Source organism: Mirounga leonina, unplaced genomic scaffold (genome assembly GCF_011800145.1).
Source record: "Mirounga leonina isolate KUSES-001 unplaced genomic scaffold, KU_Mleo_1.0 Mir_173, whole genome shotgun sequence".
NCBI classification, from domain to species: Eukaryota; Metazoa; Chordata; class Mammalia; order Carnivora; family Phocidae; genus Mirounga; species Mirounga leonina.
The window spans coordinates 15,209,655-15,235,886 of NW_023270447.1; the positions used below are offsets into that span (position 1 = coordinate 15,209,655).

Below are 26,232 nucleotides of genomic sequence, written 5' to 3' on the forward strand. Positions count from 1 at the left end.
GGTAGAAAGCAAATGCTCCTCTTCACTGAATCAGGCAAGAAAAGGGGAAAATGGATAAAAACCAAACAATGCTCATTACTGACATAGACTGAGAACCTTGGTGAGTTAGGTGACTATTAAGTAGAAGAATACACTGTAAAGATAGAAAAGTATCATGGTTTGGTTCATGCACCTCTACATGTGGCTGGGATATTACCCTAGGAAGGAACAGCCAGAACAGAAGTGGGAAATATTTCTGTGGCAATTTACAAGGGGAGTGTCTAGACATGAACTTTACAATGTAATTAGCCCATCTAGATTCACACCAAAGAAACTCTTCCAGTGGCCTCCTGAATACAAATGATATTTGAATGTTTTCTCCCAAGACAGTTTCCATAAACTTTAATTCAAGCAGGTTTCTTAGAAGAAAAACATGAAAAGGTTTCAAGTATGCCTCTCCACCTTTAACTTACGATAACCCTTCTCCGGCAGGACTCCCAGAGGCAGGGCCACTGGAAACAGCACAGCCAGGATGACTCAGCCCTCACTTCAGCCAACAGTTCATCCGACATCTGTCACATGTCCACCAGACAGGCCCTGGGCCAGAACTCAGAATACAAAATGGGGAACATGCTTATAGGCCAGGAGGGAAGCAAAGAAACCGATCACCACCACACAGAGTGCCAAGCTCAGGGTGCTAAGGGGGTATTCCCTGTTTTCAGTGAAATAAACACCCAGCAGAGAGGACACATAAACAGTGAGGAGATACCAGAAGGTATTCACTGTAAACCAACAGGACATCTTCTCTTCTATTAAAATCCGAAAACCCTTTAATGCTGAAGTGTAAGACTCAGTTCCACCAGCTGAGTCTAGAACTACTGACTTGGGAACACAAAGATTATTCTCATTGCCCATGTTCATTATTTCCTTGTAATACAAGGGCTTCTCTAGGGAGTATATCAGAATGCCACCTCAAAACACATACACAACTTCACTCTTTTCCATTCTGACACAACATGAACCACTGCAGAGTGGTTAGCAGTAAAAACATTAACATGAAGAGGAAATGGTCTCATGGGGTTGTCTTTAAGGGCAGCAAGGAAGGGGAAGCTGGGAAGAACAACTCCTTTTGATTAGCATTCCTTTTCCCATCTTTCATGAGCTCCCTTTCCTGTTTCCCACACTGATTCCAACACTCACTGGTCTCAAATCTCCGGTTCTCTCTCTCTCTCTTTTTTTTTTTTTAAGATTTTATTTATTTATTTGAGAGAGAGAGAATGAGAGAGAGCACATGAGAGGGGGGAGGGTCAGAGGGAGAAGCAGACTCCCTGCTGAGCAGGGAGCCCGATGCGGGACTCGATCCCGGGACTCCAGGATCATGACCTGAGCCGAAGGCAGTCGCTTAACCAACTGAGCCACCCAGGCGCCCCGGTTCTCTCTCTCTTATAAGATATGGTTTCTTCCTATTTCACAAAAAAATGGAGGCTGCCAAGCATGAACTCCCTCAGTGTCACAATGTCTACGACCTCCCCTGCCCCAACACAGAACCTCTTCTTTGCACACTATAGGCCCTCCTAGGTGTATGCCCCACACCTTCAACATGGCTTAAGTGGTCTGTAACCAAACGTCCCCCAGCATACCAGTCCTGGATGGTCACCTTCCCTCCCAATGGCTCCATGCAGGCATCCTGGAGGCCCTATAGGCTCTACATGACCCAAGCCAAACTTAATTCGAAACCAGTCCTTTCCCCAGGGTTCTATATATCAGAGAATGGTAGTATCATCCACCACACTTCCCCCATCTTCCAGTCTAGAATAGTTCAGTCACTCTGGTCCCTTTCCTATCCCTTATTCCCACAATTAATTGACTGCCAAATCCTGGCAGACTGAAGAATAGCAAATGAAGGATAACTTGATTCCAGGAAAGTTCTGAAAGTTCCTCATGACAGCCTTATGAGTAATATAAACAAATGTGGCTGGAAAACAAAATTAGGTAAATCCAGAGCTAGTTGAAAAACTAGAAGCAGCAATGCAGATCAATGATCTGAAACAGACTTGAGAAATATCTCCTGCTATCCCATAAGGTTCTCTCTTTTGGGTCTGTATTAGTAACATTTTTTAATAAATATTTACATGGTACTCAATCTGCATATAATGCAGAGCTGGGAAAGATAGCTAATATAATGGGTTAACAGAATCAGGATTCTAAATTATCTTCATAAGCTGAAATAGTGAGTCCAAATCAGAAAGAAAAAGTATAATAGGAATAAATGTTTTAAAGGCAATACCTAAGTACCTAAGTATAGGATTCAGTATAATAGCTACATAACACACACACACACACACACACACAGGAAGCTTTGGCATTTTAAGTTACACAAACCAATGAGAGATACTGTAATGAAGATACAAATAACAACAAAAAACCCCACCAAACTTCAGGCTCATTTATAGTCAGCGTAAACGTGTACCTTTGGATCAAGATACTTATCAGTCCCACTTTACTCTGAATTAATCACATGCCATGGGAACAAGATTACTTAGGACTCAAGAGCATTCTTCAAACATCTTCACTGTCATGTGGAAAAGTGAAAGAGGGAACTTATTCTGCATTACTCAAAATGGCACAAATGGGCAAAAATTACAGGGAGGGAAGAGTTCAGCTTAATTTAAGGAAGAACCTTCTAACAATTTAGAAGTGCCCAAGTATCCATCACAGCAGTGGTAAAAGGACCTCAAGGGGGTGGACCCGAGTCTTTGAGACCCCCTCAAAGAAAGATTCTGGGATTCTAGGACTGAACTGAACTTTGGTATCTAAGAAGACAATTTTGTATAAAACACTATATAAGCTCCTCAACAGCCTATCATTTAGGTTTTTAAAAAAATCAAAATTACATATGTAGGAAAATATTAAGTACATATAACTCGGTGGGGCATACACAGGCTTAGTCGCAGTCTTGAGATTGAACCTTACTCCACCACTTGCTGTGTGACCTGGGACAGATTACTAAATTTGCCTTACCTGAACGTCAGTTCCCTGTAAAACGGAGGTAACAGTACTAACTTGGCATGGCTGTCATGGGGCATAAACCAAATGCTTGTCGGACACTTAGAACAGTACTTGGCATTTGGTGCACATTCAGTTAAGTTTCTGCTTCTACCATCATCCGTCCCCAGCAGCAAGAGGGCATGCAATTTCTGGGTCTGTCACCACTCCACCCAAGGGCAACAAGACCATTGTCTAGCCACTAAGGCCCCTAACTCATCCCTGTTTACGTTAGTCAACACTCACACATGCAGGCAGACCCCAGTGCAGAAACCTATCCTCTACCAGGTGACTATTCCTGTCATGCTCCTAAGTTCCTTCCCAGCAGCCACCTGATCCGGCCCCTCACTTTGTCCCCTCATCAAACCCTTCCACTAGGCCCCCTGAGGCTGTTGCTCTATACCCAGGAAACAGATCACTACCCTTTGCCTCTCCTCTGTGTGCTCTTAAGACCACCCCCCTCCCCTGTAGCCCCCTCAGGTCATAGCTGTCTGGTCTCCCACACTTTGGAGTCAGGAGGTAGCCCTATGTCCTCTTTGCTCCTCACAGTCTCCTTCAGGCACTACTCCTCTCATCCCCTGCCCCCCGTAAACACCCACCCTGCTATTTAGTTGTACCACCTCTCCCTCTCCTCACTGGTATTATATTCCAACCTCCTGGACATTTCCTCCCAGTCAGAGACTTTGGTCCTGGTTTGCCGATGTCCCCAAGCCCTGATATCATCCCGAGTGACTTCTTATTCTGTCCAAGGCACAGGTTTCCTTAACAATTCAGTCCTCCTTTCTTCATGGGAAATGGCACCTCTTCCATGCCACCTCAACCACTCATGGACCTTTACTGTCCCTTACTCACTGTTTTTCTGCCTCCACAATAACACCTCAAGTATTCTTCTGTTGACCTTTCCTTCAAGTGGGCTCAGTATTACATTTCGAGTCCACTGACTTCTTGGCTCGGTCCCAACCCACTAGAGCCCTTTCCTGTGTTTTACTTCCCTGTTTAATCGGCTTAGATCCCAGAGCCCATCATTTCAGTAATACTCTTAGTAACACCCTACATTCCTTTTCCACTGCCAAGAGCTGGCAAAACTCCAACCCCAGGACTGCTCAACTATTTACTCAGCAATGAGCCCTAAACACTCAGAGCACTGTTGGGACGTGTCACACACCAGAAGGGATTGGGGGGCTGGTGAGTGAGAAATGGCAGAGGGATCAGAGGGCCCTCAACACTGTGGGGCACTCCCACCACACTGCCCCAGCTAACCAATCCTCTCACACGCCACCATTCATTTTCCAAGTCATCCCTACTTTTCAAACTTCTAACCATCCACCCCATTCTCAACAGATAACGCCCACCCGACCTCACAAAAGAATAGAAGCCGACAGAGGAAAACACGATCACACTACCAACCGCACAAACTACCTGCATCTTCACCCATCTGTCCTTCCACCTCAGGTCAACCTCTCCAACCCGTGCATTTTGGATCCATCCTTTCTGGCTGCCTTGGGAATCTTCTGCTCCCCATGATCCTTTATTCTCTGCAACTAGATCTTTCTGTTGGCTTTTAAACAGGCTCAAGTTCTCAGTAGAAACAAAAATCAACAAATCCACCACCTCTTCTTTAATCCGACAGTTTTCTCTCTTGCCCTCTCTCCCCCTCCCCCCACTCCCTTAAAGGACAAAGTTCTAGAAAGGTGTACCCATACTACCATCACTTCTCATCTCTCTTGATCTTCAGCCCACTCCATTCTTGTCCCCACCTTCATCAGTCCCCTGAAACAGCTACCCCTAATGTCAACAATGACTCCTACATTTGGCCTGCATGTTACCTGAACTCTCAGAAATGTCAGACACTACTGACACTTTCTCCTTGTAATATTTCCTTTTCTGTGCTTCCCGAACACCTTACTTCATCCTCTGTCCAGCCACTAAGTAACAGAATTCCCTAAGGTCCAATCCCAGGCCCTCTTCTCTCTACTTGTTTCCTATGTGATTTCATCTATACCTGTGACATGCAGAAAAATCTCAAGTTTAAACTCTCCATCCCAGACGTCTCCTCCAAGCTTCTGATGTGTATAGCCAACTGCCTACTTGTCAGTACCACATAGCATTTCAAAGGCATCTCAAACCAAGCTCATGACCTGACCCCTAAACTTGGTCTTCTTCTAGGTTCTTCATCTCATGGTAGCACTACACCTCCGGATTGGACAGCCTGAACCCAGGAGCCATCCTTTCATAACTTGCTTTCTGTACATCCCTACTATGCCCCATAATCCAATCCACCAAGTCCTATGGTGGAAGTCCCACTTCTTAAATAGCTTTCAAAAACATCCATTTTTTTCTAGCTTATGACCATCACTTTTCTGGACTGTCTGCAAACCAGAAGACTATCTCCAAACAAACTGGAGGACTCCAGGGCAATCTTCATTAAAAGCTGCCTCTGATCATGTCACCTCCTCACCTACCCCCAACTTAAAACCTTCAATGGTTTCCAAGGGCTCTTAACGAGGACTCTACTTTTTCCAGCCTCAACTGTCAGTTACAGCTGCAATTTAAATGAATGTTTCCTTCCCCCAGTGAAATGTGAGCCCCATGAAGGCGGGAAACATGGTCATTTTTCCCCTCACCACTGCATCCCCATACCTAACACTGGCCTGCCACATAGCATGTGCTCAATACATGTTTATTAAATAAAATGATAATAACAGGCATTCATATTCTTACATGGGCTTTCCATTCTGCTAGAATCTCGTCAGCAAGAGGTCCCTCATTTTGCAGTATAGTCAGAATACTGGAAAAAAGAATATTCTAAATTGACAACCCTTGTATTATAGCAGGAAAACATATTTACTTCAAAAGGATCCTCACCTCAAATGTCTAAGAGCAAGGAATACTGACCGATATTATAAAGTGAACTAATACTGAATATGTGCTTTCGTCCATTTGTATTGCTCTAACAAAATACCACAGACTGGGTGGCTTATAAATATCAGAAATTTATTGTTGCCCACAGTTCTGGAAGCTGAAAATCTGAGATCAGGGTACCAGCACGGTTTGGTGAGGGCTTTCTTCCAGGTCACAGACTTCACATGGCAGAAGGGGCAAGACAGCTCAGTGGGGTCTCTTACAAGAGCTCTAATCCCACTCATGAGAGCTCTAGCCTCATGACCTGATCACTTCCCAAAGGCCCTACCTGCTGCTACCACCACCTCTGGGGATTAGGATTTCAACATATGAATTTGCAGGGCGGGGTGGGGAGGCGGAAGGACACAAACATTTAGATCACAGCAATAGCATATACGGTTTCTCCATCCCAAACTCCTTATAACAAATAGTATGTGTTCAAAGGTTTCATAATAATTACAACTTGCACTGTATTTTCATACTCTTATCAACTACAGAAGTACTTGTTTATTGATTTAGCTACATCAGTAGGCCTAACATGTTCAAGTGTTTTAAAAGTCTCTATTTGCAAACTGAAAGCTATTTATAAATGAACACATGACTGCAGAAGATATCTACCAAACCAAACAAACAAAAACCCTATCAAGAAAGTCATACCTGCACCTCAACCAATCATTCTAGGTTTTGAGGTTTTTTGTTTTTGTTGTTTTTGTTTTTTAAGATTTTACTTATTTGAGAGAGAGCCAGAAAGAGAGGGGGTGGGGGCAGGATCAGAGGCAGAGGGAAAAGCAGGCTCTCCCCTGAGCAGGGAGCCTGATAAGGGACTCGATCCCAGGACCCCAGGATCATGACCTGAGCCGAAGGCAGACGCTTAACCGACTGAGCCACCCAGGCACCCCCATTCTGGTTTTGTTTGCATTTTCATATGGGTGGTACACTGCAATTATCTGTCTAAATGCTCGTGAAACATCAATAATTAACCAGAGACAATAAAACCCCCCTCAGTAAAGGATAACTATCTCAATACCCACTCTTACCTTTTTATTCATTATGAAAACCATTAAACATCTAATCAAATATGTACAGAGCTCTCAACTAACTACCATTATAGTTTTTGGGTTTTATTGTCATTACTATTACTTTAATTCTGTATTGAGAGCTATATGAAAAGAGTTAGGAAAATTATGCACAGAAAACATTCCACCTCTTTTCCTTTTCTGAGCATCAAGTCCAAGAACCATTAGCACTAATGTGAAAGTCTACAGGAAGCCAGCTACATAAAAGTCAACTTAACTTCCATAAATCTTCCAATATTCACGGTACTGCTTTTTAAACAGAAGCAATGGGAAGAAAATGGAGACTAAACCAGGCGAGGCTAAGGAACCCTATATTAATATGATTAAATCACACTCCCTTTCTCACAGATATGATGTTACTTAAGGTTTAACAAGGAGCTGCTCGTGATGATAGCAAAGACTTCTTGTTCCTCCCTGTCACTAAGGGAATCCTTTATATTTTTCCCATTCCTTCACTCCTTTTTCTTCCAAGAGCATACAGCAGAATTCAAGTTGAAGAGACACTGTTTGATTCTGTCTGTTACACACTCTGGCAATGCAATGGACACTTCCCTGAAACAATTTTTTTGGATTATAAATCGTTTTAATGATAACAAAAAATAAAATATTTAAGGTTACATATTCATACTTTTTTAACTGGCCTTTATTTTCCCCACCATCCTATGTAATAATTACAATCATGGCATGTATGAACAGGAGGGAGGCTGAAATTCTGTTCCCCAAACTGGCGCTGTTTGAGGAACCCACTCAGTGACTGTGGGGTGGTCCCATCTTGCCACAACTCAGAGAACTGTTGTAACAGCTAATTCATATTGCTATGGATCTCTTTAGTCCAAGATTTCCCTTTTATCTGTCTCCTTACATCCTATGCTAAATGCCTTCTAGATCTTTCTCTGGTCCCTCTCATCCAGTGTTTTTCGAATGTTCATATCCCAGAGCTTCTCCCTCCCCCTCTCACATGTACACAATACTTTCTCCATATATATTCTTATTCCAACCAGTCAAGAAGATTCTGTAGTCTTCCCTTTTACAGTTTGGTTGTGTGTGTTTGTGTGTGTGTGTATGTGTTGGGGGGGAGGAGGGGAGGGATTGGTATTTTTTCCACACAGCCCAGACTCCCCACCAAGACATTCTGGCACAGTGTGTGTGTGTTGGGGGGGGGCGGGGGAAGCGTTATCCTGGCTCCTTAAGCTCTCCCTGAGAATTCCTGCTCTTTCAAGAAATAATTTCTCTCCTTGGTTTCCCATAGCACTTGATCAGGTCTCCCTTCCATTACAGGTATTTTTAATCAGGATTTTTTTTAGAGATTTTATTTATTTATTTGACAGAAAGAGACGCAGCGAGAGAGGGAACACAAGCAGGGGGAGTGGGAGAGGGAGAGGGAGAAGCAGGCTTCTAGCCCATGCGGGGCTCGATCCCAGCATCTGGGATCATGACCTGAGCAGAAGGCAGACGCTTAACGACTGAGCCACCCAGGTGCCCCTTTAATTAGGGTTTTAATAAAACATTTATTCTTATTTTCCTAGCTTATGTTTTATTTACACTTTTTACATGTTCTGGCTACTAACTTAAAAATAAATAAAATGAAATCTAACACAGCCAACCTGTGCTGTGTCAACTTTTTAAGTTTTTTGTCTTGTTTACGTTTTTTTATTTCATTTTACATGAAACGACTCTCTGATACGGGATTTGTTTTTATACTGCCTACCAAGAAGTGCGGCTGCAGGGAATGACGGTGGGAAAAGGCCACCTTCCCCAGCTCTCCCCACTGCTCTGCTGGTTCCTGACCCCCAACACACCGAGAACTCTCCCCTTAGAAATTCAGTCCATTTTCTAGGACCTCAAGGCTCAGAGTACAGAGAGCACATTTTATTTACTTTGTAAACGTTTCCTAGCATCTCACCCCACTTAAAACTTTTATAAAGAAGTCTGTGTTTGGGCGCCTGGGTGGCTCAGATGGTTAAGCGTCTGCCTTCGGCTCAGGTCATGATCCCAGGGTCCTGGGATCGAGTCCCGCATCGGGCTCCCTGCTCCGCGGGGAGCCTGCTTCTCCCTCTGCCTTTCTCTCTCGCTCTGTCTCTCATGAATAAAAAAAAAAAAAAAAAAAAGAAGTCTGTGTTTTGCAAACCTAAGAGCTCCAATGACAGCCACTGGATTTTGGATAAATCAGAATGCCTTAAGCCAGGAGACAATAGTAATTGGAAGATCATACACATATAGTACTTGACACAAATAATAAGCGGTTGGAAGCGTGTACAATTTGAGGGCCCATCTTTAAGGAAATCAACATTTCAAATACAACACACTCCCCAAGCCTTAGAAGAGGTTAGTTGAGGAGCCCTACAGCTGACGCAGAGGCCAGATGGCACTGTGTCACCTGGGGGATTCGGGAAGAAGAATGAGGTTCTGCAGCCAACCTCTACCCAACCTCCGATGTCCTTACTTCCCTGCAATTCCCTTCCTGGAAGAAGCCTCTTGGCTTGGGACATCTCTTGGCTTTCTGCCAACACTGTGAAATCAAGGAAAAGCTGGACAGAGCAAGATTTTTCCAAATATGTTTTGTTCTTTCTCTAAAGGAATCACTGCCGAGCAAGCTGGGAAATCAGAACCTACGGAGACAGGGAGGTCCTTCTCACCTTTGAACAGTCAATCCGATTACCTCCAAGAGAGTCCCTGGGATGCAGGAAGTGCCCGAAGCAGGCTCAAAGCCTGCCTGCCTTCCACGTTGCTCTCTTTTTGCGGGCTCCCCACAGGAACCAGAAACAGCACTGAATAGGTTAAAAGAGCTGAAGAACAATTTAGCAAATTTCTCTCACCTGTTCAGTCTTAAAATGCATTCCATTCAACTAGAGAGAAAGCTAGAATCAAATCCTACTCCCAGGATTTGTCAAGTGGTCATGGGCAAGAAGAACATGACCTTTCTGACTTACAAGTCCTATGAAAGGGGATAAGAAGGCCTCTGCTGCAAGACGGTTGTCCGGCTTGAGTGAGATGAATTAAAAGCACCGAACACAGGGCTTGGCACATGCAGCCACTTGTGGTAATTCCCTGCTAGTGCGACATTGCCATGCCTGTCACCCAGAGGTGGAGTCTATGTGTCTGCCCCCAGGAATCTGAGCTGGCCTTGCCACCTGCTGCCAAGGGATGAGTAGAAGAGAGGCTGTGAGGATCCCGGAGCCTCAGTGGGCCTGAGAAGACCTAGCAACATCCTTTTGCTCGCTTGAGCGTTGCTCTAAACCTGAAACAAACAGGTCTAGTCTACTGGAGCACGAGAGATCACCTAGAGAACGGAGATGCCCAGCTGACAAGACAGCACTCAGTACAAGCCACCAGCCACGCCGGAAAGCCCACTCCCATCTTCCAGCCCAGTGCACCCTCCAGCTGCATGCAGCCGTATGAACGAGCCTATCACCAGCAGGGTAACTGCCCAGCTACACACAGAATCCTGAGAAATAATAAATCATTGTTTTAAGCCACTAGGTTTGGGGGTGGTTATTCAGGAGTACATCAACACACCACTCAAAAAAGATTAGCACTTGCTATCACCACCTTTTCCTAACCAAGCAAGGTTACACCCATCTCTCAAATGGTACCAAGTCACAGAGGGATAGGATATTCGGTATCCAAAGCAATGTGATCATTTCCCCCTCCTTTTAACCTATGGCCTAGGGGCCCTGCAGCTTTTTCCCCCTCCTTTTAACCTAGGGCCTAGGGGCCCTACACCTCTGATCTGATTCGGAGATATGGTGGCTTAAATGAGAAGAAGCCAAGGAGTTTCCAAATTCTCTCTGTGACCTTTCGTGCTGTTCCCTAAGAGCCACTTAAAACCCTACCAAGGTACATTGAGAGCGGTTTCTCTTCTCTTCTGATGTCTTCCCGTACGATTGCCTTTGCCAACTGCACTGTTTCCCAATAAACATATTTACCAGCCTGATGATATCTGTTTGACACTTGTCAGGCAGCCAAAAAAATCTGAACACAGTGACATTTTTCCCTGAACCATTTCTCAGGCTATGAGGTGATGTGCAAAACAATCACATGAGGCTTTGGGTGACTTCAAGGTTAACATTTACTACAAACCTCAAGTTTAAATTCAGGGTAGGTCCTGTAAAAGTACCTCAGCTTGACCCACAGACTTGGGAATAAAGAACTGTTCTGGGACAATGTTCTGAGGTAAGACTTGAGTGAATGTGGCCATGCAAACACAGACTCAGGTGGCTCATGAGACTTGAACTTTCCCAGCTTCACAAAACAAGGCCACACTGCCCCAACCTGTAGATCTCGGAGTCCTGCTGACACTCTCTTATGGTACAACCTGGTAATAACAGAGAGCTCGGAGATGCTCTCAGGATTTCTTGGAATGGTGGCTCAGAGCCTTTCTCACTGGTGGAGCTCATCAGTGTGAACACATACCATCCTTCCTGCACGGCCCAACTACAGACTTGTGTATGTGTGTTTTCATTCGTTGCTACAGTTCTGATACATTAATGCCATGTAAACATCCTCACTTCTTGGAGGTGGCTGAGGGGATGGGTGAAATAGGTGGAGAGGGGAATTGAGGAGTGCACCTGTCGTGACAAGGGCCAGGTGAAGTATGGAAGTGTTGAATCACTACACTGTACGCTTGAAACTAATAGGACACTGTATGGTAACTGGAATTTAAAGGAAAACTTTAAAAATAAATAAATAAACATCCTCACTTCTTGCTTTGTAAGTTGCAAGCCTAGAAATCCTGGGCAAGTGGGTTCTACTCACAGAAACTCTACTAAAATGATATATTCTGTACTACCTTATAGAAAAAAAAATTGTCTAAGAACAATACCAGATTGCTGTTTTCATCTGTCCTTTTAAAGCTCTCTCTGGATTAAACCCATGAACTTCCCCCTCACCCTAATGACCTTTCACTGAGGACCGCCGAGGCATGATACCCCTGACTAGCACTGAGGAACACGGTATGAAATGGCATCATAAGGCAACGTCGCTAGGTTTTGCTGTACCACACTGGGGACGTCGTTGAGAATGCTGGCCGTTGCAAATGCAGTGTTCTCTGGCTGAAAATCCAAAGGAGAAATTCCTCTCACCTCCTAGAATCAGGAATAGATGGATTTCTCCAATTTGGTTTCTCTTCGGGACACCTTGAAGCTCGTTTGTGGACTCCTTGCCTCTTCCCTTAAGCTGCTGGAACACCTACAGCCAGAACTTCAAAGTACACTAACCAACGTCGGTCATAACTCCATCTTATTTTCCTTTGGCTTATTTTTCTTTCTCGTCCTAAATTTGCTGTATCTTGTCCTACTGTATGCATCTCTGTAAGCCATCCCAAATCACTTTTGCATTCAGGTAGGGTATAAATAAAACTAAAGATACTGTCATCAGCATATATGCCTAGTTCTCCTACTCCAGCTGGTGAGCTCTTGTCAGCGAGGGCTGTGCACCTGCCCCACTATGAAATCCGTACAGTGTCCACTGCTATCCTTTTACTGCTCAATGAATATCTGGGGAAGTAAATGGTAGAATAAGTCCATTTTGATAGTGCTCTGTTAACTGAATTATAAAATAAGCAGTAGAGCTAATGATTTTATCTTTTATTCTCAAAACACAAATGTGTCAAAGGAGGCAGGTACAAGGGTGTTTACTATAACATTCGAAGCAACTCTCAGAGCCCCTGACGGGAATGATTACACATGCTGGTGCAGACACAGTATCACAGGCTACACAGACATTTAAACAAACACGATGAGCCAGAAGGGCATTCACCCATCACACACCATGGGGCGGGGCGAAAAAAAAAAAAGAGCAGGCAGTGAAATAATACATTTTCATAAATACCTAACTGCCTTTTTTGGCATTTGTACAGAAGAAGGGCTATACCCCCAGGATGCCTGGGTGGCTCAGTCGGTTAAGCGTCTGCCTTCGGCTCAGGTCATGATCCCAGGGTCCTGGGATCGAGTCCCGCATCGGACTCCCTGCTCCGCAGGGAGCCTGCTTCTCCCTCTGCCTCTGTCTCTCTCTCTCTCTCTGTCTCTCATGAATAAATAAATAAAATCTTTAAAAAAAAAAAAAAAGAAGGGCTATACCCCCAAACTGCTCTACCTGACTGTATGTGGGAATGAAATCAGGGGAAATGGTAGCTGGAGAAAGGGGAAGAGGTGAACTGTCATTCCCTTGAGTATTGGTTGTTTTCATGGTTTTTCTTTATTTATCACAAGAAAGTTTCACTTTGTAATTAAAAAATAAAAAACACTGAAAAAAACATGTAGCAACTTCAGGTTATAAAGCGTTCTTGAATCCTCAAAATGTCTAATGTCTCAAGGGTTTGGTGGGGAGATATTAAGCTGGGATCCTCCAAACAAGCGGCCTTTGTTCCATGGCAAGGCCTTCCCTAAGAGCAACTTGGCCTCCCCTCCTTAGAGCCTTCATCCTGCCATGGATTCCTCCGCAAAGCAGGGAAGAAATTGATCTGTTTAGTGACATACATACAGGTTTTTAAAATATGAAAAGGCAAAAAATCTTTCTCAATCAGAACACAGCTGTCGTCTTTACAAGTCCTAAAAATAGCATATAACAAATTATAAAACATTTAAATTCTTAATTGTCTCAATGTTTTCTTACATGCATTAGAGCAAAACACATTAACTGAGCAAGACTAGTTTGGGGAATTATGTCCCTAAAATGTTAACACTTTAAAGGGGGAGGGTTTAGGGCGCCTGGGTGGCTCAATTGGTTAAGCGACTGCCTTCGGCTCAGGTCGTGATCCTGGAGTCCCGGGATCGAGTCCCGCATCGGACTCCCTGCTCAGCGGGGGGTCTGCTTCTCCCTCTGACCCTCTTCCCTCTTGTGCTCTCTGTCTCTCATTCTCTCTCAAAAAAAAAAAAAAAAAAATCTTTAAAGGGGGAGGGTTTAATCGTTCTAAATTTTTCACCAAATGAAAATTCCTTCTTTCCCCATTCCACTCAATAAATACATAACAAATAGGGAGAAGTTTTCTATGCCTTCAAAATGTACTTTCGGAAGGCTTTTTTTTTTTTTTCCTAAGCCTAACTGGAGAAAACTAATTAAATTAACTTGACCAAGACAGATTCTCCATGTCCCCAAAATGTGAAAAATCCCAAATCAAAACCAATGTATAAACCCATCAATGAATGGTTATTTCTCAGGTGGCCATGGCAGGATCCGGCGGACACCAGCACAGCACAAGCCAGGATCCCAACACCGGATTCTACTGGAATGGTCAGGCGGACACCGGTAAGTCCACAGCTCAGAGATAACATCGGAGAAAGCACTAGATATATACAGGACAGCCGAGGAGAAGGAACGTGAAGCACTGAAAACACCTCACCTAAGGTAAGAAAATCAAACAAAGCAAGGATGGGTCAAAGGGAGGATCTGACTAGGCAGAATGTGGATGATAAACACAAGCAAGTAAACAAGCAACCCCAGTGAATGAACATCTGTGCACTCTGCCCTCCACGCTTTGTTGTACCTGCTCACTGGTGACAGTGCCAGGTGTACGAGTCAGGTGTTAATTGTTACGAAAAGGCAATCAAAGGCATGCAGATAAACTCTGCCCTTGATTAACTCCAGGGCATGGTTACTAGAAATTAGCTCAAGGATGCTGCCTCTCCTATTTCCCCAAGAAGCTTTTTTGGCGATCCCGAAGACTATGAATAAGGATTCCAGTCTGATGGTGAAACAGACATCTAAGGAAGCTTTGATAATCTAAGCCTTTTACACAGGGTAATGAGAATACGTTTTCAATTCTCTGTAAGACAGCTAATTTCCTAATGAGTTTCATCAGCAATGGGGTTTTGCAACAACACAACCCATCCACTTCTGTAAGAACTTCTCAAAGCTGTAAGGGGAGTTATGAGCCCACACACTGCACTATGAGCCCCTCTGTTCCCCATCTAGCTGATGAAAGTGGGCATGGCCTAAATCCACCAGCCAATGTGTTCTGGATCTACTTGTCCTCTTTAACCTACAGAGAAAAATCTGCTTTAAAGACACTGTTTTCAAATCCAAGTTTACTCCTTCCACGCTTCCTTTTTCCTCAAAGCCAACTATTCTGCTTTGAAGTGAAGAGAACCGGTAGGAGGAAGTGCCCCCTTTGCACCTGTCCATCCAGCTGCCTTCACTAACCTGAGTCCTGCACCCATGTGACCCCAGATGAGTTCCCACACTCCCTCCTGTCCCCACCCACAGGGGTCCAGATTTCCCAATCAATTCTATGTTCCCCTCCAGCATCTCCAACCTGAATGCAACCTGTTTATCTATCCATTCGGCAAATGAGTTCCAAACAGTGGACTCTGATCCACTAACAAATGAGGATTTTTCAGAACACTGAATAGGAACAGAAAGCACAGAAACAGAAACAGAAACCAGAATGCTGTACACAGTAAGGGTACATATTGTTTCATGAAAACAGTTTCAGATGTACTTATACTTGCTTATGTCCTGGGTCATGGTGCAAAAACCCATTTCGTACTGTGTTGTAAAATCCAAAAACGTTTGAAACACTGCTTTAGACAAGCCTTTGTCCCCTTAGTCAGACTACCCCCTTGCTCTCGGTCCCACTGCTCCGCAACTCCCTTCCTCATGCTGGCGCAAGCTCTGAACAGACTTCCAGCTGTCTTCTTCACCCGCTGTTCTCACAAAACTTGGCCTTTTACAATGATTCACAAGCTCCTTCTCATGTGTCCAAAGGACTGCCTTCTCCTTGAACAGACTAATGTTTTGAGAAAAGAAAAAATCCTTTGCTATTCCTGCCTTCTTTTCAGGTCTGGGATCTGCTTGCAGAACATCCAACCGTCTCACTATGAATAACAAACCTCAGAGCAGTAGGACTTCTTTGTATACTACCTTTCTTCTCCAACAAGAAAAAACACCACCAGAGTCACTTGCACAATGCCTTAGGTTTTCTTACAAAATTAACCTCGCTTTCCTGATGGAACGCATTCTCTGGTGTCATACATTCGGTGCCTGATACCAGTGCCAGGTAAATACAGCTCACCCGAGTAGTGAGTTAAAGTCTGGTTCTCATCCTCGAGAACAGATGGTTAGCCCACCTCCATATTGCCATCTTCTTCCTCTTGCAAGGCAAAGGGAAGGAGGGGAAAGTACAGCAAGGTGGCTTTACACGGTGGTGGCATCCTTTCCTCTCTCAAGGACGAGGGCACAAGCTGTCCAGCACAATTCCACCACCCCCCGGCCCTCGCTTCTGCCCTCCCTTGTCCAACCGCCCACAATTCTCACCCAGACAATTAATTCATTCTCTTCCTCCACAAAAAAACTCGCTTTCTGTATCTTCCTGTAGACTGTTCCGTTTACTTTTTTCAGCCAAAAGGACTATCCTACTTTTTAATCTTCCAAGAGATATCAAAGCTAAACGGAGCCTTCATCTGTAGGATATGGGACACTAATTTGAGAAGAAGGGAGCGGCGAGACTCTGAGGTCTGAAGGCCGCTTCTGCAACCTGCTGGGTTTCCGCTCACACTGGGGATGCCAGCTTTCAGGGTGGGACATAAACACAGGGTGGGCCTCTTTCAGAGCCCCAGGGGGGAGAGAGCTGCCCTGGACTCAGAAGGGCAAGAAACACGCTCCGAGGGAACTAGAGAGAAGGGGAGGTCCTATCTAGGGCACATTCCAGAACTGGCCTGGAAGCTCCACTACTAGTCCCTTTCTGCAACCCAACCCCTGTCCCACTTCCTAGTGGGGAATACAGGGCTCCTTCACTACCTCTCTGGTTGCCCCATTATTAGGCAGGCCCTCCAAACCTCCCAAGTCACCATGTCCTCCTCCCTACTCCTTTGCTGGGAATGCTCTTCATCCACCTAGCACTGAGTTAGGTCTCTGGTAACTCCTGCTCCCAAGGCCTCTGTTTACCTTGGTGATCAAATCAATCTCTCTCTGACGGAGATTTCGGAGAAGGAAGGAAAAGATAGGCCAACTCTTGCAGCCATGCTCCAGGGTCTATTGAGAAGACCCAGCTTCTTTGGGTTAGCTTTGGCCCTTGAGCCCTGCCATTCCTAGGCACCTCCAAGTACACAGCTTTAGTTGAGAAGAGCCATGATTCTTTCCAACAAAGTCAGAGGCTTAGAGTTAAAGGAATAGGAACAGAAAGCTCATAGAGTAAACAATTATGACTGCCTGAACCGCTGGATGCCAGGTGCCCAGCTCCAGACAGGTAAAATTTGTACAAGATCACACAGTAAGGATTCCAGCGCTGGACGGAGGTTTTGTGGCAAAAAAATTCGCAGGGGTAGAAAGAAAAGCAGCACTGTAAATATATTCTCTGGATCATCTGATGGCACAGGAGGGGGGAGGTGGCAAGTCAGCTAAAGTCCACCGTTCCTGGAGCCATTCTTTCCAATTGTCTAGCATGGCAGGAGTCCACTTTTGTAATTTAGTGCCATCCCTATAATTTAAGGAAAAGATTAACACAGGGAAAAAAAATTCTCTACTTCACACTTAGAGGGGAACTGAGATACTCTGTCACATTACCTTAACTGGCTACATAAAGATGAGCTGCTTTCCAACCTATTATACCATGTGCTCACACAGCACTCTCTCTCTCAACACACACACAGTCCAAGATCGATTTTTCTCAACTTCATTTATGACTGAGTGAAGATTTTACTAAATGACAGCTTGTTTCCTGCTTCACACATCAACTCCTAATATCCACACAAACTCTCCCATCTTGTTCCCAAACTGGTCATTTAAACACTGTCAAAGATCACTCTTTAGGAACAATTTTATAATTTCACATAAAAATGTGTGCTACATTAATACTCCCATGTATATATACAACGGAGAAAAAAAAAAAAAATACTGGCCAGCAACAGTGACCCTTTAATGAACTTCGACAACTCAAAGTACTTTCAGAGAGGTTTTCCCACCCTCTTGGGGTTGTAGGAAAATGCGCGCGTTACGGACCCCATTTCATGGCTGGGTAAACCGAGGTTCTCGGTTTAATAAACTTGGTGGGGTTACAATGGTAGAGCTGTAAATAGAGTCCAGTCCCTTTCCCACTAGACGCTTCAGCATGAGGTGGCTAAAAATGGGACGCACTTGAGAACTACAAGGGTGAATAAAAGCGTCTTGTTTTATTTAGTTGGGGGTTGGCCGGAGAGGGCGAGACTTACCCACTTGATGCACCTGATTGTTACCGGCCTCTAACAAGAAAAGCTTTCCCTGGCTGCCCCACGCACCCACCCCTTTGAGCTGAGACCCGGGAGGCTCCCCGGGCAGACCTAGCAGCCCGAATCGCGCACCTGGGGGCGCGAGTGGAACACCGGGCGTACGGGCGGCGCGGGGCCGCGGGCCCCGGGACACAGTCAGCGCCGCAAGCGGCGCAGGAGCCCGCGGGGCCGGGAGGATGCTGCGCGGCCGCACACACCTGCTGCAGCCCGCCCGGGCGCCCCTGGCCGCCTCCCGCGCTCGGGACGCCCACCCAGCTCCGGACGCCGGAGCCCGCGGCCGCGCTAGGCCGGGGGCGGGAAGCCGCGGCGCCCCTGCCCGCGGGCTGTGCTCGGCGGCGCGGGGGAACCGCGCCGCAAAAGCGAGCCCGCCCTTTTCCCCCGAGCCCCCTCCAAACAGCGTCACCTGTGCCGGGTCCCGGGGCGACTCGCGCGCGGGCGGCGGCTGCACCGGGCCGGGGAGGGCGGCGGGTGCTTACAGAAGCCTGATCATCCGGCCCGGCCTGAGGGCTGGCGCCGGCCGGAGTCGTCCCGCGAGATGCTCGGCGGGAGCCAGGGGAGCCGCAGGGCCCCGGGCCGCTTGGAGGAGCGGTCACAGAGACTACAGCTACCGCCGCGGCCGCCGCGCCCGCCCGGACTGCGGGCTCGGGTTACCGCAGAGCGGCTCCTTAAAGGGGCCGCGGCCGCTCGGGCTCCGGCTCGGGCTCCGGCTCGGGCTCCGGCTCGCGGCGGCTGCGACCCGCGGCCAAAGTGGGCGGGGCCCCGAGACCAGCTGTAGGGCCGACCTTCGCGTGCTGGGCCTGGGGTCCCGGAAAGGGCTCAGGAACGGGAACACCCAAGGCGGGCTGCGGTGGGATCCTGGAAGAACACACCTCGCCAGGGACAGGGCGTGCGGCTCCTCCGCTTCCCAAAGCAGGGAGCAAAACTAGCAAGTGAGGGGAACGGTCCGAGTCCGCCTCCGCAGCGGCCAGTACCTGGGCTCGCCACGTAACCGAAATTCTTTTCAGATTATGAATTTATATTAACAGAAAGGAGGTGAAAAGGCAATTGCAGATTATTCATGCCACGTCTGACTTGGCCAAAGCCAAGTCCGCCCGGTTCTCGCTAGGGGTTGCAGGTGCAGTCCAAACTGGGTAGGGGGCGTGTGTGAAAGAGGCCGGTTCTCTTGCAGCAGCCTCCTCCGGATCCCTGAAAAACACCCTAGAGTGCACTAGCACTCCACCTACACATAACGCCTGGAACCCCTCTGCTGTCAGGGTGGGGAAACAGGATTTGAATTTTTGGTGCCGGCAGAGAATTCCAAGTCGCCCAATGCACAAAGTTTGCCATTCAATAGTAGCTCTTCTGACCTGCTAAGTACAGCCTCAAAAATCTGCAAATGTGGGCGCCTGGGTGACTCAGTCGTTAAGCGTCCGCCTTTGGCTCAGGTCATGATCCCAGGGTCCTGGGGTCGAGTCCCGCATCGGGCTCCCTGCTCGGCAGGAAGCCTGCTTCTCGCTCTCCCACTCCCCCTGCTTGTGTTCCTGCTCTCGCTATCTCTCTGTCAAATAAATAAATAAAATCTTTAAAAAAAAAAATCTGCAAATAAATAAATAAAATCTTTAAAAAAAAATCTGCAAATGTTCTGCATTAACATGATGGAATTGTTTTGAATAAAACAATGAAGAGGTATAGTTAGGCTGTTACAATTTGCGAAAAGTAATCACAAATACTTTTTTTGGAAAGAGATGGGTTCTAATGTTAATTAGTAGGCACCACCTTAATAATGTAGGGCAGTTATTTTTAAGAAACGCCTATCAGTGGAGCTAATATGTTTTACCTAATATTTACATGCACACAAATACACGTTAGCTAACCGAACCTCCCTGAGGCTCAATTTCTTCACCTATAAAATGGGGATAATAATTCATAGTTACCTCTGGAGACCCCAGTCTTGGCAAATGTACCTCAGACTGACCTAGAAAGACAAAACCTGTTTTACCCTACAGGGACGGCAGCCTGCCTGCAGTCAAGCAGGGTAGAAGATCCTGCAGGCCCCCAGTGCATATCTCCTTTTTGTCCCCAGGGTTCTCAGGAGTGCCCTTTGACCACAACCCGTCCTATCATACTTGCTTCACAGGGTCCTCAACAACTTTGGTTTGCCCCACACCTGCCTTACGCATTCGTGTGCTAGATCATAACACTGCAGAGACAGGATGTTTGTGCGTGCTCATCTTTGGAGTACTACGTGTACAGATTGCACATGTCCTCTCGGGACTCTGCCTCAAGGTATCACCTCCAGACCCTCCCCTACGCTTGTCTCCAGTGGCTGATAGTTGCTCTGTTTTTTCCTGATAAATGCACAATCATTATATGTTTAATATGCATATTTTCTTAACACCCACAGCAGCAGCCAAAGCCAAGAAAACCCACAAAAAATCCACTCTATACTCTATGTCCCACTATATTCCTTCATGTCAGGCCTCTGCAAATGCACCACCAAATCTGCAGGATTGTTGCGAGATTATACAGAGCATGTTAAGTGAATACATCCAGGACAAGGCCTGAGATAAGGAAAGGAATTCAGTAAATATTAGAATTTTGAAACTTTTAAACTAATCAAAACTCAATGACCTTAGGAGGTAAAAAACTGTATCAACTGCATATTTTTCTTCAAAATTGTAATGCAGCTTAATTTCTTTAAAAATATGCATTTCATTATTCACATTTAAGGCTCTAATTATTCTTAACTTTGTTTTACCAATTCTCTCTTTCCAAGGACAGTTCCCCCAAATTCCGTTATTTATTGTCTTGTTTTTCTGCTTGTTAACTGTGAGGTATCAAAGCTGAACTGCACTCCTTATATATTTGTTCACTGAAACAGTTCAGAGAAATGAAAATTATTTATCTTTCTTTAAAAAGAGAAAAAATACAAAAATTTTTTGAGGCAAATTTTCCTGATTAAAAAATGTTTTGCATATGCTCAAAACAAGAAATATGGTTTATTGTATTTGTTCCTCTCTATGTAATGTATCTTTTTTCTGTGTGTGTGTGTTTTTTTTTTAATTCCAGTATGATTAACGTAGTGTTGTATTAATTTCAGGTGAGCAATATAGTGCCTCAACAATTATATACATTACTCATTGCTCATCATGGGTGTACTCTTAATCCCCCTCACCTATTTCACCCATCCTCACACACACACATATATATACACACAACATATCTCCTTTATCCATTCATCTATCGAACATCTGGGTTGCTTCCATAATTTAGCTATTGTAAATAATGCTGCAATGAACATAAGGGTGCAAGTATCTTTTCAAATTAGTGTTTTCATACTCTTTGGGTAAATACCAGTAGTGGAATTACTGGATCATATGGTAATTCAATTCTTCATTTTTTGAGGCACCTCCATAGTATTTTCCACAGTGGCTGCACCAGTTTGCATTCCAACCAACAGTGCACAAAGGTTCCTTTTTCTCAACATCTTGCCAACACTTGTTTGTTTTTTTGATTTTAGCCATTCAGACAGGTGTGAGATGATATCTCATTGCGGTTTTGATTTGCATTTCTCTGATGATGAGTGCTGTTGAGCATCTTTTCATATGTCTGTTGGCCATCGGCACGTCTTCTTTGGAAAAATGTCTGTTCATGTCTTCTGCCCTTTTTTAAATGGATTATTTGGTTTTTTGGTGTTGAGATGTATACATTCTTTACATATTTTGGATACTAACCCTTTATTGGATATGTCATTTGCAAGTATTTTCTCCCATTCAGTGGGTTGTCTTTTAGTTTTATTGGCCGTTTCCTTTGCTGTGCAGAAGCTTTTTATTTTGATGTCGTCCCAGTAATTTATTTTTGCTTTTGTTTCCCTTGCCTTAGAAGACATATCTAGAAAAATGTTGCTATGGCCGATGTCAGAGAAATTACTGCCTGTGTTATCTTCTAGGACTTTTTTATAGTTTCAGTTCTCACATTTAGGTCTTCAATCCATTTTGAGCTTATTTTTGTGTATGGTGTAAGAAAGCAGTCCAGTTTCATTCTTTTGCATGTAGCTGTGCAGTTTTCCCAATACCATTTGTTGAAGACAAATTTTCCTGATAAATTTGTTTCCAAAAATTCCTAAACTACTAAATAGAGACAACTGTTTAGAAAACTGAGACCAAAAGCTGCTTCTTTCTAAAATAACAAGATAATTAACACAGAAGTATTTTGGAAAATTGCCTCAATTCTCCACTCTGCTCTGTTAGTGAAGATAAAACCAAAATAACACCAAGCATTTTGATCAGAAAGATTGATTTAGTTAAAAATTAATAACCCCAGTTACTACTTTTTAAATTATTATTGATAGTTTTAATGTATCAAGAATTTGTGAGGGTGTTTTTTTTTTTGTTTTTTTTTTTTAGTATTTAAAAGTCCTTTTGGGGTGCCTGGGTGGCTCACTCAGTTAAGCAACTGCCTTTGGCTCAGGTCATGAAGCACCCCCCCCCAATCAAGCTCTCTGCTCAGCAGGGAACCTGCTTCTCCCCCTCCTCTGCCTGCCACTCCCTCTGTCTGTGCTCTCTCTCTGTCAAATAAATAAATAAAAACAATTAAAAATAAAGTCCTTTCATTTGTTTTTCAGAATTTTTCAAGAAAAAACTATTTCAGGATATTACCAATGGTTAGCTCTGGGTGGGTGAGATCCTTATGTCATTTGTGTTCTTTTTGCTTATTTTATGTGACTTTTTCCTATAATATGTATATATTGTTTTTGTGTGCATTTTTATTTTTAATGAAAGTAATACATATAAGTGAATATTCAAATAGTTCATAAAGGCTTATAACAAAAACACCCAAGTCCCATCAGCCCCTTGACCAACTTCCCCCCACCTAGCTTCTAGCTTCGCCCCATGTTCCACATAACCCTACTAGGTTATTTCCTAACAATATGCTTACACCAATGTTTCCTGACTTTCATTTTTAGACATTATTTATTGACTTCTTGTCATGGTATTTGAGGATTTAGCCCTTTCACATGTACCACCATCACCACTTTCCCCTCACCCTTCCTACTCACACAGCTATATCACTTCTGTTCAAATCAATAATTTGTATTTTTATCATCCTGTCAATGTAAATACAGTGCATTGCTGAATCAAGTAAGGTGCCAGGATAGTGCTGCTCTTGAAAATCTCCTGTTGTTGGGGCGCCTGGGTGGCTCAGATGGTTAAGCGTCTGCCTTCAGCTCAGGTCATGATCTCGGGGTCCTGGGATCGAGTCCCACATCGGGCTTCCTGCTCCTTGGGAGCCTGCTTCTCCCTCTGCCTCTCTCTATCTCTCTCTCTGTGTCTCTCATGAATAAATAAATAAAATCTTTAAAAAAAAAAAAAAAGAAAATCTCCTGTTGTCCCTGGAGTTAATAATTGCCTTCCTTTTTCACTTACTTTTTTTTTAATGTATCTAACCCGAATTTTATCCAGATGCTTCAACCTATCTATCAAATGCCCATCGGTATCTTCCAATGCCCAAACATTAGAAATTCACTCTCTTACTTTGCTAAAGCACAGATTTCAGTAGTTTACTCAGAGCGTGTGCATTGAAGGTAAATTTTTTAGCGTGCTTGCATGTCTGAAAATGTCTGTATTCTATTCTCATCCTCCACTGATAATTTCCGTAAGCTGATCATTTTCCCTCAGCATTTTAAAAGCACTGTTCCACTGTCTTTTACTTCCAGTGTTGCCACTGAAATAAATATGCCTAATGCCTTTCTGGTTCCCCTTCCTCTGTATCTGGTCTATTCTTCATTCTAGAATCTTCCCATTACCTTTATGTCCGAAATTTCACAATGATGTGCCTTGTGCCTTAGAATGCGCCTTTTTTCTTTGATTGTGCTAGACTCCCGGGGGTGCTTTCAATCTTACCGGCAAATTTTTTCTTTTATTATTTTTTTACTAATTTCCTCCTTCTCATTTTCTATGTTCTCTCTTTGTGAACTCTTGCCAGCAGGATGTTGGGACTTTATTATTCTCCAGATCGATTGTCCTTTTATCCCACTGACTATCTCTACAGCTTTTCTTTTCTTTTTTCTTTCTTTTTTTTTTAATTTAAGTAGGCTCCACACCCAGCATGGAGCCCAACACAGGGCCAAAATCATGACCCTGAGATTAAGACCCGAGCTGATATCAAGAGTTGGATGCTTAACTGAGCCACCCAGGCACCCCATTTTTTCTATGATCTATTGTCTGAGACAGAGGTTCTCAACTGGGGTGGGGGTGGGAGGTGTTGATTCTCTCCACCCCAGCCATTTGGCAATATCTGCTGATGCTTTTGGTTGTCATCACAGGGAAAGGGGGCATGCATGGGTACTTAGTGAGTAGAGGCCAGGGAGGCTGCTAACCATGTTACAATGCACAGCCTCCCACAGTAAAGAATTTCTAATCCCAAATGTCAGTCATGCCAAGATTGAGAAATCGTGGACCGGGAGAATTACTTAGCTTAATCTTCCAACCTTGTACTGAAGTTTCTATATCAAACATATTTTTGGCACAGGATGGCAGTGTGCAGTGGTTTAGGCTGGGAAAAAATCTGCAGAGGCAGTGCCCATAGCAAAACGATGAGGCTACAACAGACCAGTGATGAAGGGGAGTAAATCACTGACGATTCTTTCTTTCCCACAGACTGTCTAGGGCCACAGGGAAAATGGTGGAAAATTCACCATCGCCATTGCCAGAAAGAGCTATTTATGGTTTTATTCTTTCTTTAAGCTCCCAGTTTAGCTTCATACTATATCTTGTGTGGGCTTTTATTCCTGAACCTTGCCTAAACTCCTTAGGCTTAACTTATTGGCCTCAAAAATACTGGGTGGTTGCATTGCCTGTCTACCTCCTCATTACCATAGTAATTGGTTATGTACTGTTATTTGGAATAAACATGATGAGTACCTCTCCACTGAACTCTGTTCATACAATCATAGATAACTATGCTAAAAATCAACAGCAGAAGAAATATCAAGAAGAGGCCATCCCAGCATTAAGGGATATTCTTATTAGTGAAGTAAACCAAATGTTCTTTCTTGCAGCTGAAGATCTTTATGCCAAAAACTAAATTGTATGTAGACTAACACCAAACACTTACTATAAGTTTTTGATGTAATAATTTTGACCATAGCTATTTTGACAATCTTATTAATAACCGATACTGAAATATAAAAAAGCTGCACTTCTCTTAGATTAAATTCCATTAATCTTATACATGTTCTCGCATATTAGTTATTAATAGACAGAATAAATAAAATACTGCATTACCATAAAAAAAATATCTTTTTTTCCCATTCTCTGATCAGACCTTTTGTTACGGGAACTCTCCATCAAAAGATAAAACTCCTTTCTCCAGAAAAGAAACTTCATACTTCACAGAGGGATTGTGTTAATGGTCGGATGGTCAGTATGACATGCATGAAAGCACAATGGCTGTATGAAGGGCAAGAAGGGACCCAGTGGCCTCCAAGAGCTTTGTAAACAACTGTAGGGCAATTCTTCTTCAGGCTTGTACCTCACTCCTGCCTTCCATGGTACACCGACCACCAAGTGCTAAGGCTCCTCAAAGCACTTTGACTAGCCCTTCTTCCACTTTGTCAAGTCAGTTATCCCTATTCCGTCCAACTTCTGGTTTCCAAAATTTACTGAAATCTCTCATCGACTGTAGACTTTTCTCCTCTTTTCTTTTTCCTTATGGATTATATCTTGTAAACCCCTTTCCACACTACCTACACTACGCGTACCACTTTGCAAAAAATAAGGATAAACAAAATAAGATTTAAATAACAGAAAGGGATCCAATACAGAGAAAGGGAAAGATGTCAATCTATTTTTCTTAAATTTCTAACTTGTTTTTTAATTGTGCCAAAATATCTTCATGAATTTTTTAAAAAATTTTAGATTAGTAGAAATTGAAATTAACAATCAGTAGTTTATGTTCATAACTTTTTTCTGTTCTATAATCTTATTTATTCCTTTCTTCTTTTCTTTTTTATTGAAGCATAGTTGACACACAATGTTACATTAGTTTCA

General features: G+C 44.0%; 2 protein-coding genes across 5 annotated transcripts in view; one reads left to right on the forward strand and one right to left on the reverse strand.

The window, feature by feature from the left end:
• The window catches only part of LOC118019109 (TLC domain-containing protein 4-like), an 81,764-nt gene extending 62,865 nt beyond the window's left edge, over positions 1–18,899 (reverse strand). For all 4 annotated transcript variants that reach the window (XR_004681572.1, XR_004681571.1, XM_035017976.1 and 1 more), the window contains exon 1: positions 18,606–18,899. The gene's annotated coding sequence lies outside the window, so the exon portion shown is untranslated. The remainder of the gene's footprint in view (positions 1–18,605) is intronic.
• Positions 18,900–24,350: 5,451 nt separating this feature from the next.
• On the forward strand, positions 24,351–25,645 carry LOC118020179 (phosphatidylinositol N-acetylglucosaminyltransferase subunit P-like). Its single transcript, XM_035020138.1, has one exon. The coding sequence runs from the start codon at positions 24,863–24,865 to the stop codon at positions 25,265–25,267; it is 405 nt and encodes a 134-aa protein (XP_034876029.1). The 5' UTR covers positions 24,351–24,862; the 3' UTR covers positions 25,268–25,645.
• The last annotated feature ends 587 nt before the right edge of the window (positions 25,646–26,232 follow it).

Excerpts from the sequence above, each read along its gene's own strand:
- LOC118020179 (XM_035020138.1), top strand. The coding sequence starts at position 24,863 with ATGGTGGAAAATTCACCATCGCCATTGCCAGAAAGAGCTATTTATGGT.